Source organism: Chaetura pelagica, unplaced genomic scaffold (assembly GCF_000747805.2).
Source record: "Chaetura pelagica isolate M959 unplaced genomic scaffold, ChaPel_1.0 scaffold220, whole genome shotgun sequence".
Lineage (NCBI taxonomy): Eukaryota > Metazoa > Chordata > Aves > Apodiformes > Apodidae > Chaetura > Chaetura pelagica.
Window position 1 is genome coordinate 1,231,808 of NW_009951982.1, and position 12,200 is coordinate 1,244,007.

The 12,200-nt window shown below is 37.8% G+C and overlaps 1 protein-coding gene across 2 annotated transcripts in view; it reads left to right on the forward strand.

The window, feature by feature from the left end:
* The window catches only part of GRID2 (glutamate receptor, ionotropic, delta 2), a 716,811-nt gene that overhangs the window by 602,788 nt on the left and 101,823 nt on the right, over window positions 1-12,200 (forward strand). For both annotated transcript variants that reach the window (XM_010001338.1, XM_010001346.1), the window contains one exon: window positions 9,021-9,159. In XM_010001338.1, the coding sequence (XP_009999640.1) occupies window positions 9,021-9,159 (139 nt within the window). The remainder of the gene's footprint in view (window positions 1-9,020; window positions 9,160-12,200) is intronic.

The following is a 12,200-nucleotide window of genomic DNA, read 5'->3' on the forward strand; positions in this document are numbered from 1 at the left end:
CCGAGCAGCGGAAACGGGCGCAAGCGCTGCGCAGGAAAAAGGGCGGCGGCAGGCTGTGTGTGTAGACGACTGCCTCGAACACACAAGGAGAGAGCGAGAGAGAGATGGGCGTGCCGCGCTGCCTCTCTCAGGGGTTCTTCGGCGCCAGTTTTGCATTTCCGGGCTTTTCAGCCAATCAGACGGGACCTAGTCCTGCCCCTGCTTCCGGCCACGGCTCCTCCCCTGCAGCAGCTGCTCCCCCCCCCATACACACAGAGGGGGTTTCCAGCCGTATGGAGACGCCGTTTTAAGTCAGTTTTGTCGGCTGACTCAAAGGACATTTCATGTTCGTGTAAGGAAATACCTGGTCCTTCACACTCTTGAAGATTCATATTGTAAATGCTACATAATAGAAACATAAATCTGATTAATGTATGTTGTTGAAGTATCACTGATACTAGGAGAAGCTGGACCACAGCCATTTGCTATGTGGTGATATAACATGCTTCCCTACCCAACTTTTGCCTCGTTGTCACCATTTCAGCAAGATGGCTGGAAAGAATTATTTGTTGTTGGGAAGGGAATTATAAATATACTATAACTAATACGTTACGCTAACATCATTTTAATCAGGTAATTATTAAAGGACTGTTTGGCCTTTAAGCACATTGATTTAATGGGAATTAATAACTGAACAGTGTTTGTGTAACATTATCATTGCTAGTGATGCAGAAAATTGGAATCTCAGCTCAGCAGAAAAGAGGTTAGACTTTCCATTATCACATTAGATTCCTTTATTCTGGAATGCAGCTATTAGGTCCTTTTTTATACTTTCAGTGTATTTAAATGTTTGGGTGTTATCTAAAAATTCCCTAGTATAAAAAATAAGTAAAAATGTTCATAATTGTACTGTTCACATTTTTAATCAGATGCTTGAATATAAGCTTAAACAAAGTCCATTTGATTTTGGTTTTGACTTGCTGCTGCTTCTTCTGTGAAACAATTTTTCACTGTTTTCATTCTCTACTTTCTACTCCATAAATTTGATCATGTTTAAGATGATTAGAGGTTTGCTTATTAAAGGTTTTACAGATATAAAAAAAGAAGCAGCAGACAGAGCATAGTTCTCTCTAGATTATTCTGAGGCTGAAACCTGCACACTGTAGCCACAGCTTAGGAATGATTTAACACATTAGTTAATGACACATTAGTTCTCAAAATGGAACTGGTGAACATTATACAAAGCCTATATTTAGTACCTGAGGATTAAGACAGTTAAAGCTGACCTTTACAGATAATACTCCAATTTACCTAAAGGAGTATTATATTGGGCTGCCCTCCTTGATTTGCCTCTAGTAGTGCAATTGTCACAAATTATTTTCTGGCTTTGTAGAGCTTTTAACAACTGTTGTGCATAAATTACATCCAGGGAGAAAAGGAGAGCTCTGCATAAGCAAGTGATTAGAAACATGTAGTGAATAACTGTGTCTGACAGACTTCTGCAGATAAATTAATTTTTGAACAAATTTTAATCAAGCAGTTTCTGCTGCAAAGATGCAGTCAAGAGACAGATTTTATAAGGGAGCCTGGTGGTCAAATTATTAGCCCTCTGTCACTGGAATGAAGTTGTTGCAGTAGAGGCAGCAAGCTAGACAGGCTTGGTATTTGACAACAGGTAGAAAAAATATTTGACAGTTGAAGAAACAGAGATCCAAACTTAGAAACACTCTGTAGGTTATTAACCCAGTGGTGAGCCAAGTAGTAGGCTGAAATGCTTTGCACTAGGGAGCACTAGCCCTTTCCTCAGTGCTAGAGCATTTTGTAGCCTCAGAGAGGAAGGTTTCAAAGAACATGACTGAGGATCCTGTGTTTCAAGCAAAATAGTTTGTGAATACTCATTGGGACCATCTTTTGGATATTTTTATTTGTCCATCAGGTTATGTGTCAAGGTCCTATGACCAGATTTGTGAGATGGGTACACTAGACAGCAACTTGATGAAGGCTTAGTGGCAGTGCCACTGGTCCTTGATTAGCCCCAGCATTTGAAATCTCAGCAGGAGTAATCTCTTTCTATTACTGAGGAAACACAGCTGAGCAATGAGCCTTAGTGTGCAGGTCAAAGGCAGATCCGAACAGATGCACAGCGGTAGCAAATGCACAATTTTCAGAAGGATTTTGCAAGATGTGGAATATAACTTGGAGGTGATTCCTGGCCAGCAGTAACAAAGAGTTTCCAGGTAGCATGGTAATCTCTCTTTCAGATTGGAGCTGGCTCATGCCAGCCCTCTTTGGTAGGAGGCTGTGGGGAATCTACATCCCCCTGTCCAAGGTTGTGCGTATACCCTCAGCTGGCTTCCAGAGTTGTTAAGAATCTGTAAGCATGTATAAGATGCAGCTTCTCAAACTCCTTTACAGATTTCAAGTTACTAGGAATTATTTGAAATAAACCCCTAGGAGAAGATAGATTATCTCAGATATTCTCCCTATCACGTAAAAGGGAAAAATAAATGAGGAGAGCTTTATTTTGTGAATCGTTGCTTCCCTTCTGAGAGAGCAATGAGGGCAGTGCTTCCCACCCTGCTGAAAGGAAACAATCTAGGGAGGAAGTGTAGTGAGATTAATTGGAAGATCATTATACTAACAACAACAAATGGGACTGAGTGAGTGATTAGTTCAGAAGTAAGACATCAAGGGGAAAAAAAATTAATGAGGGCACCAAGTGACAAAGTGGATACATTCCTTAATTGCCTATAGACCATTGCAAGAATGTAAGAATCTAGTAATAAACAAAAACAGTTGGGATTACTCACAAATACAGATTTGCTCTTCGTGGTGTTACTGAAATCTAGTAGGAACATATGATACTATGAAGAACAAAAAGACAGGTGTACAATTTGGGCAACGAGGAAGAAGAGTGTCACTATGTCAAAATGGCATTAGGTATTTAAGAGACATTGAGGACTTGAAAAGAATTTATCTTAAAAGTGAGATGGGACTAAAAGTCTGCTGTAGACCACCAAATCGCACTGGAGGAGAGGATGGTTGGCTTCTCTAGTGTATCTGTAATTCGTAAGGGAAAATTTGAGATATAATAGGGTTATTTCATCTGAATTATATGTTTCAAGTCTCAGACTGCCCGTACTGAAGCATCTTGAATGCACATATAGAGCAGACAGAAAGAAAAAGAAGCATTGATTGTACTATCTAGAAGCCAGAAAGGCAATAAACATCTCTCTTCTGTGTTTGTGAATAAGTCAACTAAATACTTTCCACGTCAAGAGCAACTTGGAAGGATGTTAGTTCCTGTAACTTCCTATCTAATATATTTTGAGTATCGCCACAGTATTAATAGTAATGGTAGTAATAATACCTAGACACAGTGCTTTCTCTTTAGGAAGTAAAACCTGAAGAAATGTTTCATGTGCGATGAAATATCTGAATGCCTCTTTTCATACATAAATTAGGGGGGAAAAAAAAACAAACAAAAAACAAAAACCACTGCATTTTAATAAAAACAAAATGCTAGGGGAGTAACAGGTGGTATATTGAATAAAAGCAATAGCTGGCTCTTGAACTTGTCCAGACCTTGTAGAATCTGACTGCCAGCCCTGCTTCCTTCCCTACTCTCAATCCCCTGCAATCTGCCAGTATTTGCAAAGCTAGGGAATTCAGCCACTGATTTACAATCTTATTTGGAAAGCATTACCAACTCAAAGAGTTGTATTCTCATGTTGAAGAATATATGTCATGCCTGCTGTGGTCACTGGGTGTTAACTTCAGCAGACAATGTAATACTACAAACTCAGGTTGTGCCATGCCAGCTTTTATGTTAAGGAAATTAATTCAGTCTTCACGGTTCAAGGAAGAATGGAAAGGTATGAGTAAAAAATGACAAGAAAGAAGGAAAATTAATGATGAGAGATTCTCCAACATCTTCCAAGCTGCATTTCTTTCACAGCTGAATAAAATAGGTGCAGCCTTCATTGACTGTAAAGCATTTTTTTGTCCTGTACTGAATCAAACATTTCCAATTGAAAACAGGAGCGATTTTGTATTATCAAGGAAGTTTAAACAGAACAATACCAATATCTAATGCCCTGAAAGATTCTGCCTTTGAAGAGCTATGCTTTGCAGAATTTTGTAAAGATAACAGAGCTCAAACTTTAGATTTTGTTTCTCATGGAAAAATAGCTGAAATATAAAATACCCCTGCCTTTTTTGTTAATACAAACTACTCCCTTTATACCCACTCTCTATTGAATGTCTCTTCAAATAAGAAAACATAAGATGTACATCGATATAAACTATTTGCAACAGAACTTTACACTTTATTTTTGCAAATGGGATTGCAGATGCACAACATAATTGATGTGACTCTTCTAACAAGCTAAAGGTGAAATTGCAGCCAACTCCCAGTCCTTTGTTGTTTTTTTCCAAGGGCCAGTAATTCACTGAATGTGGCCAGCATTTTTTGCAAGAAAAAGCAAAACCAAAATCTGTCCCCAGATAACCCACCTTATTATTTCCTCACCTTCCTTTTCCAAGGACAGTCAAGATCCTTGCTTTCAAGTTCGATAGTACTAGAATTCCTCAGCAACACAGTCACGATTAACATCATTTACGTAGTTCTCAAAATTATCTGAAAAAAAAAAATAATAAATTCAGCTCTCTGTAGACCTCTAGTGGAAACTGTTGCAGATTAAATGATTGAGATTTTATGAAATTATTTGCAATTTAGATAACTTTATTAAAGTGAGGATGTGGTGGTAAGCATGGGAGACAAATCTGTAAGAACCTTGTCTTTGGGATTTCCCTGGCAGCTGTGGTTATCACAAATAGAAATTGCAAGCTGTGATTCGTCTAGTGTTCTTCCGGTAGGAGAAGGGCAGAGTCTCCTCTTCAAGCCTCTGTCTTCACATATGGAGTAGCTGCAGCAGCCTCCCAGAAACATCATTTAGTAGAGTTATGAAATTCAGGACACGGAATAATGGTGGTTTATGGCTTTTCACTCTGTGTTTAGTTGCTTATAAATTAAACTTTAATACTGTATCTTTAAAATGCAGTATTGTTCTCAGTAATCAGTTCTGAGTTTTCTCAACACTGTGAACTCTATGCTGCCAGACTATTTGCTTTAGAAATAGAAAAAAATAATTTTGAGCTGTTAAGAAAGTATTTGTAAATATTGTGCATTCCCAATGAAGTTGTTAAATTGATATTAAATCAGAGAGAAACTTTAACTTGCACATTTACTGCCTGTATGACTAGTAACAAAAATTGTATCACTTCTCAGCAAGGTGACTGCCACCAGACTTGATCTCAGAAGTGCCAACTGCAGTTAAAACTTATCCAAGAAAAGTTTCACTGTTTCTTTTTGTCCACAAAAAAAGATTTTTTTCCATTTCTGTCAGAAACACTTTCGTAGTTCCAGACTCCTCAAATGAATGCAATTTTTTCTTCAGGAAACCAACTGACAAATCCTTGAGAACAAGATGTTTGGAGAAAGATCCTATACATTTTGAATTATTCAAATTTATTCCAGAATTATAGAACACCAATATCTCACTCACTTGCTATTTTTGACTTGAAGAAACCTTTAAACTTACTGCTAACAAGGGAGAATAACTTAAAAGGTATTAGAAATCTGTATGAGAATCATACTCGTTCACATTTTATCTCCTAAGGTGATTTCCTGATATTTGGGTCTGTCATAATTATACACTATGTTGCTTGCATTGTCAAGAAGATGCATTATTTTTTCTTACCTTCTGATGTTTAGCTTGAATCACTTGGAAAGAAGCAGGAAAAAAAATAATTCATAAGATAAGTTGCAGCCTGTCATCTGAAGTAGGCCAGCATTAAACTGGTCTAGGATGGATGAAGGAGAGCTGCATTAGGTGAGAGTGAGAGGACTAAAAGTAATTTCTTTCACTGTCACTTCTACAGTAATTGAGCTCTTTCAGAAAGCTCCCAATAAGATTGCTTTTTGCTAGTGCAGTTTGCTCTGGAAAATATTTGTTCCTTCCTGCAAATGCAATATAATAATTTTAAAGGCAGATTAGATTTTTAAATTATTTTTAGTACACATCAAAAGTGTCAGCTGAATTATGCTAAGAGCTGCAACCACAACATAGGTGGTCTATAGGTAGTGGTGTTTTGTGCTGCATTATACTCTTCTGCCAGTGTATTGGAGGGGCCAAATCTTAAGAAAAATATAGCCTCCATATTCGAGGTCTGTCTTTTTAAGATGACAACACAACTCTACGACTGCTGAGTGTCTGCTTTGATTGCCATTTGTTTCATGAGTATTGCTCAGCATGCTGCAACAGTAGCTTTTTCAGTATAACCACAATCAGCATATTAGCTCCCATTGGTGAATATTGCCGTACAAATGAGGTGTAACAGGATAGATTTTACTCTGGTGACCAATGCGTATTTACATGGCATCAGATGACATCCTTTGCCATTAGGGGTTATTAAGCTTTGCTGGTATGATACAAAAATAGTAGCAGGGAAAGACTTGTTTCACCTTCTTGGCTCCCTCCTCTCTTGCACTGAGTGTCCTTTGCATAGCCCATTGTAGTATGCTGTCCTCCATGAAGATTCCATTCACCTTAAACTCATACTGTATATTGGGAAGCAGGGCCCAGGAAGATTCACATGCATGCCCCTTCTACATACTGATTTACAGTCAACAGTAGTGACTGTTAAATCTGTAGCTCTTTTTTGTGGTTATGTTGATGGGAAACAAATTATTTTTGCCCTCCTGAATGACTTGGTGTTCTTCTGCACTGAGAAAACAAATTTGGACTGAAAGAAAATTCTGATAAGTTTTATCCTAGAAACAAAACTGGGGGAATGAAGAGATTTCTTAAGATAAGTTGTCATGGTGCAGGAAGTGTTTCAACAAGCAGTACAATAGAAGAAGACTGTATTTTATTAAGTCTCCTAATAGATGCCAAAGAAATGATACTGTGGCAGTAAAAGCTCTCCTTCAATTTTTGTTTCTTTCTTTCTGTCTTTCTTTAACTGGGAGAAGCAGTGTACCTTGCCTGTACTGCTTAAAAATCATGCACCTGTGCAGTGGTGGTGTCACTCCTGCTTTAGAGATGGTGGTTTAAGAAACATCAGTGCAAAGATTTTTAGAGTGGGACAGGAGTAATATATTATTTTAGTACGTGTTCCTCTGTGTTAAAAAGACAAGGTAACAGTGAGTAGTGGGGACAACCTTACTGATGTGTGGGAAGACTACATTGTATGAATAGGGGAATGCTGTGGCTTGAGGGCTCTATGAGGGCTTTCATGATCACTTGTTGCACAACATCCTCACTTGAAAATCAGAAAGCAGTTGTGTAGCTTTCAGTGGTCCTGTCCTATCTGACGTTTCATTCCAATTTTAAAAAATGTGAGAACTTGAAGTTTTACTTACTAAGCTGAAAAATGAAAAGGCAAGGATCATTGGTTGCTTATATGATGCTCAACCTTTTTAAATTCAATATGAAGATCATCTGCAGAAATTGGCACGTGAAAGTTAACAGGACAAACAGCCTTTTCCATAAATTGATACAGCTGTCTGCTCTTTTATTAAAAATAGTTTTTAAATGAAGTATTACAAAGACATTGCAAAAACTGTTGTCAAGTAGAAATACTATATTAAAAATAAGCTAATGTTCATTTTTGAAATTATGCTTATTTGAAATTATGCTGAAATGTTACCTCCTGATCTGATCAGTACATTCTTATTTCAGATAATTCCAAAAGTAATTAGTTATATGATAACACAGAGTTTCCAATGCTTTGTATAGGTAGAATAAAACTTGGAACAAAACAATAAGATGATTCTTCCCATTTAAGAGTTGATTAAATATCTAGTTTGTGTACATAACTGAAGATTATTTGTACTTGGAATGCAAATAATTGTAATTTGTAATCTCCTTAAAATCTACCTGCTGTGGAAACATGAAGGAGTTTTTATCTACGTGGAGATCCTGTAATAAATACTTTCAGATGATTGAATATGTAGCAAACTGCTTTTGCAAATTCCATGTATTGCACCATTACATATTTTGCACCTGAGAAAGCTACCTCAGAAGTAATGACAACTTTTCAAATTGCTGAAAATAAGGGGAGAGAAAAAGGGTGAATGTCTTGAGCAGATGACTTTGGGTGTTTGTTGCAGTCACCTCTCCCCACTAGTTATCTGTGGCAAAACTTATATTGTAGAAAAAAAGTAGGTATTTTAAAACAATTTTTCTTCCTCTAAAAATCTGTAATTCGTATGTTTTTAACTGAAAGAGCTCTTTCAAAGACTTCATACTAATGTGTTTTGGGAGCAACTGTTTTAATAAAAAAAAATAATGCTTTTCATAGCTTGCTAAACTGGGCTCTGGTCACACAAGCTGTGGTGTGCAGCTCATCCTGATAGGGTTTTTTGCTGCTAATGTTTTGTTTACATGGCAGCTGTATTTTAAAGGTAAGCAACTATGGGAATACAAAAACAATTTTGCATTCTTCTTCAATGTATGTGGGTTTGGGCTTGTTTTTTTCTCATGTCCAAGTTAACTTGCAACAAGTTGTAGACATACATATGTTTCTCGTGAGCATCTGCCTGCCTACACAACTGTGAAACGTAATTGTGTTTTGATAGGTTTTTAAACTTCATGTTCTCAAGAATGCAAGAAAAACTTAATTAAGATTTGTAGATGAGATCTCTAAGGAAGAAACATTGTCAGAATTTAATTTTAGTGTTTTTGTTTTGAGATCCTGAAGTCTACTTCTATTTTTGGACAGAATTGGCAGATGACTTGCAATTACAGGCACAATACCATAAGAGATTAAATACAACAATGATGGCTGACAGTGTGACAGTACTTTTCATTGCATAGAAAGTGTGGCTCCAAGTCCTGCTCAGTTTACTAAAGCATGTTGCTTTAATAAACTGCTTTACCCTGTTGACCTTGGGGCCTAGTTCTCCTGAGCAATGCATGAGCAATGAGGATTCCTTCTATCAAATAAAAACTCTTACTTTTCCTTCTTCCTCACAGGAGGAGAGGTTCCATACACAACCCTGGCAACCCGACTGATGATGGGAGCTTGGTGGCTTTTTGCTTTGATTGTCATCTCCTCCTACACAGCAAACCTAGCAGCTTTCCTCACCATCACACGCATAGAGAACTCCATCCAGTAAGTTGATAAAGAATTAATTGAGGGAAAGAATATTTATACACACACACTCGCCTGTGGAGACGTATGAATGTTCTACTTGAATGTGAGATAAGGAAGAAATTGTCATCCTGAGAAGTAGTTTGGAAGCTAAAAAGATAACAATATAACCTATACTTCCAGTTTCCCTGGAGACACTTTGTCTTTGGCATCAGAATTATTGTCCTCTGGCAGATACTATTCTGTGACACATATACATACATATGTATGCATACATACATATTTTGAAAGAAACAACTGAGTTTAGGAGAACCTGAGTATCAGTATTTGAAATCGGAAAGTATATATTGTTGCTGTGTGTTTTCAGGCTATGCTTGCCATTCTAATGCATCCCACAATACTTGTGCTCTGACACTTTGATCAGGAGGAGCCCAGTGCTTCTTCAGCATATCAGGACCTCATAGCTGAATTCACCTTTTCCTGCCAAGGCAAAGGTGTCTTAATAGCAAAAAAACCAGTACAAATTCACTTACTAGTCAGCTTTGCTCCTTCTGGTCCCAAGTGCTGTCTCACTACATTAACAGATCACATTTAGCTCTTTTTACTATCTGTCGTTTATTTTGCTTCATGCGTCCCTAACAGGAATGTCCTTGTCTTCTCCTATTCCTTTTGTGGTGAACTGTTTTTCTGTCACACCTTCCACTCCTTTTTTCCAGACCATCTCATCTCCCCACACCACAGAAACTTTTCTAGGTCTCTGGCCTTTTGTTCTCAAGTCTCATCTCCTTCAGCAAGCTGCATGCTGAGTTATCCTTGCTCCCACTGCTCCAGTGACCTCTCTTACCCCGAAATCCTTCTTGGATCAAAGCAGAGACTAGAAAATACAATGAAGCTTTAGGTAGCCAAACACGGCAATGCCCCAGTGTTTTTCCATAGCAGGTTTTTAATCTTGAGGCTACAAGTCCATTAAAGAGTGACAAAGCTAGCCTTTTTCCGTAAACCATTCTTTGCAAAAATGATGGTATTACTTTAAAGAAGAAAGGTATGTTCTACTGTATGTCTACCTCCAAAAAGGTAAGAACCTGACCTTCAAGTCAGCCTCAATGCTGACCTTAGGGAAAATTCCGTTTTCTCACTCCAGTTGTTGATTCAGGTCCCTGGCTTCTGCATGTCATTACCTGAGGTCTTGCTGCCTCTAGTTCAGCTGCTTTCTCCATCTCTTTGAAGTGCCCCGTGAGACAGTGAGCCACTACTGTAGACTGGGCAAGGGGAGCTTTGGCCTTCTTTGAGTTCACAGGTTAGGTTCAAACGTCACTGCATGCCAGCCAATCACCACAGTCTCACTAAGGCACTTTTACTCTAGTTGAGGATTTTCTACATACTAAAACCAATCCAGGCTTTAACAGCACATAGACCAGTAAACATCTACAATAGCAACCAAGTTTTGTTTGTGATTGGAAGCCAAAGCTCAGACCCAAGAGCAGAAGCAGCGCCTCTCTTTGAGAGTATCCTTGTCTCCTGAATTTCACCATTAGGGAGTGTGTCCTCTTGCACTTCATAAACCTCTTTCTCCTTGCTTCTTGGGTGATGAATGGCAGAGAGGGGATTTGGTGTCCCATGGCCCAGATTGCCCAGGCATTACCAGTCCTTATTAATTTCCAGTTGGAAATGGAGTGCTTATGGTTGTTATCCCTCCTTTTTGGACTGGCAACCTCAACATTTTCATCTATTAGAGGGCTAAGCGCTGTAAGAAAAAGACATGTAAGACAAACTAAATTCACATGACTTAATCATTTCCCTGATACAGTTATATTACCAGTTATGTAGAGTTATCATCATCATCATCTTTTGGGATCTGAATAACGGCCTTTGAATTCATGGAGTGCTGCAAGGGTATTTTGACACAACCCAACTGTTTGACTCAGTAGTCCCAATTATAATCACTTCCAAATTTATGGGGGAGCAAAATGATACTTTGTGTCAATGTTTGTCAACATTCATCCTGAGGTTTTGAGGGATTTTGGGTGTTTTAAGTTTAAAAGCTTTACATTTGACTAAGGAGAGTGAAAAAACAACATGGGAATTTGTACATGCAAAATAAATAATGATCAATTCAGTCATTCAGTTTTTCCATACAAACATGAAATATGCCTCTGCATCCTCCTTTGAAATTATGTCACTTCTAGTTTTCAAGTAGTCCAGAACAATGTTCAGATTTCTGTGACAAATGTCTGGGTTTTCTTATCATGTGTAAAAAAAAAGAAGAAAATATACCCAAACTATAATTTAATACATCTTCAGTTTTTTCTTGCAGTTTATTATGTCACTAGAGAACCCTCAGTAAAATTCTGAGGTTATTACATACAGTTGGGACTACATTGGTCTTTGTGCTGCATTATTTATGGGCAAAGTCACTTAAAATGTTTTATTCAGTAGAAAATGTTGCAGCTGGGAAGCTCCTGGAATGAAAGAATGAAGACATTTTTCAACAGTGCTTGCAGCTCAAAAATACAGTAATTAGATGTGTTAAGTATCCATTAGGGAATGAAGTTATCCTAACTGTGGTGGGCGTGTAAAACTTTAGTTTGCAAAACTGCCAGAATTGGAACTCAAATCAACACATGAGAGAGGTTATTTGTTTACTATGCTGAACTGCTGCAAAGTGGGAAACATGAACAAGCAATTAAAAAAAAAAAAAAAAAAGCTGATGCTCTTTATTGTTGTTTTTAAGAGATCAAGTTGTACCTTAGGGAGTTTTGAAGGCCAGAATGCAAATGAGTTTAAGTATTTAAAGAAAAAAAACAAGATTCAGCTTCTAGTGCTATCCAGCCAGCTTCAGAGAAGTCATAAAAATTAAAGAAATTGAAGTAACATTTTGCTAGTTACTACATTTCAGCTTTTGAATGGGTAACCAGTTTGTATTCAGAGCTTTTGCAGCTTCCTTTTTTCAACGAGTATGAAGGTTGGGCCACTTTTCCTAGTCAGTACCTCATAGCATTCAGAAGCCTTTTTTGAGAAGAAAAGCATAGAAAATTTTGTTAGGCAATGTGCACTAGGAAGGA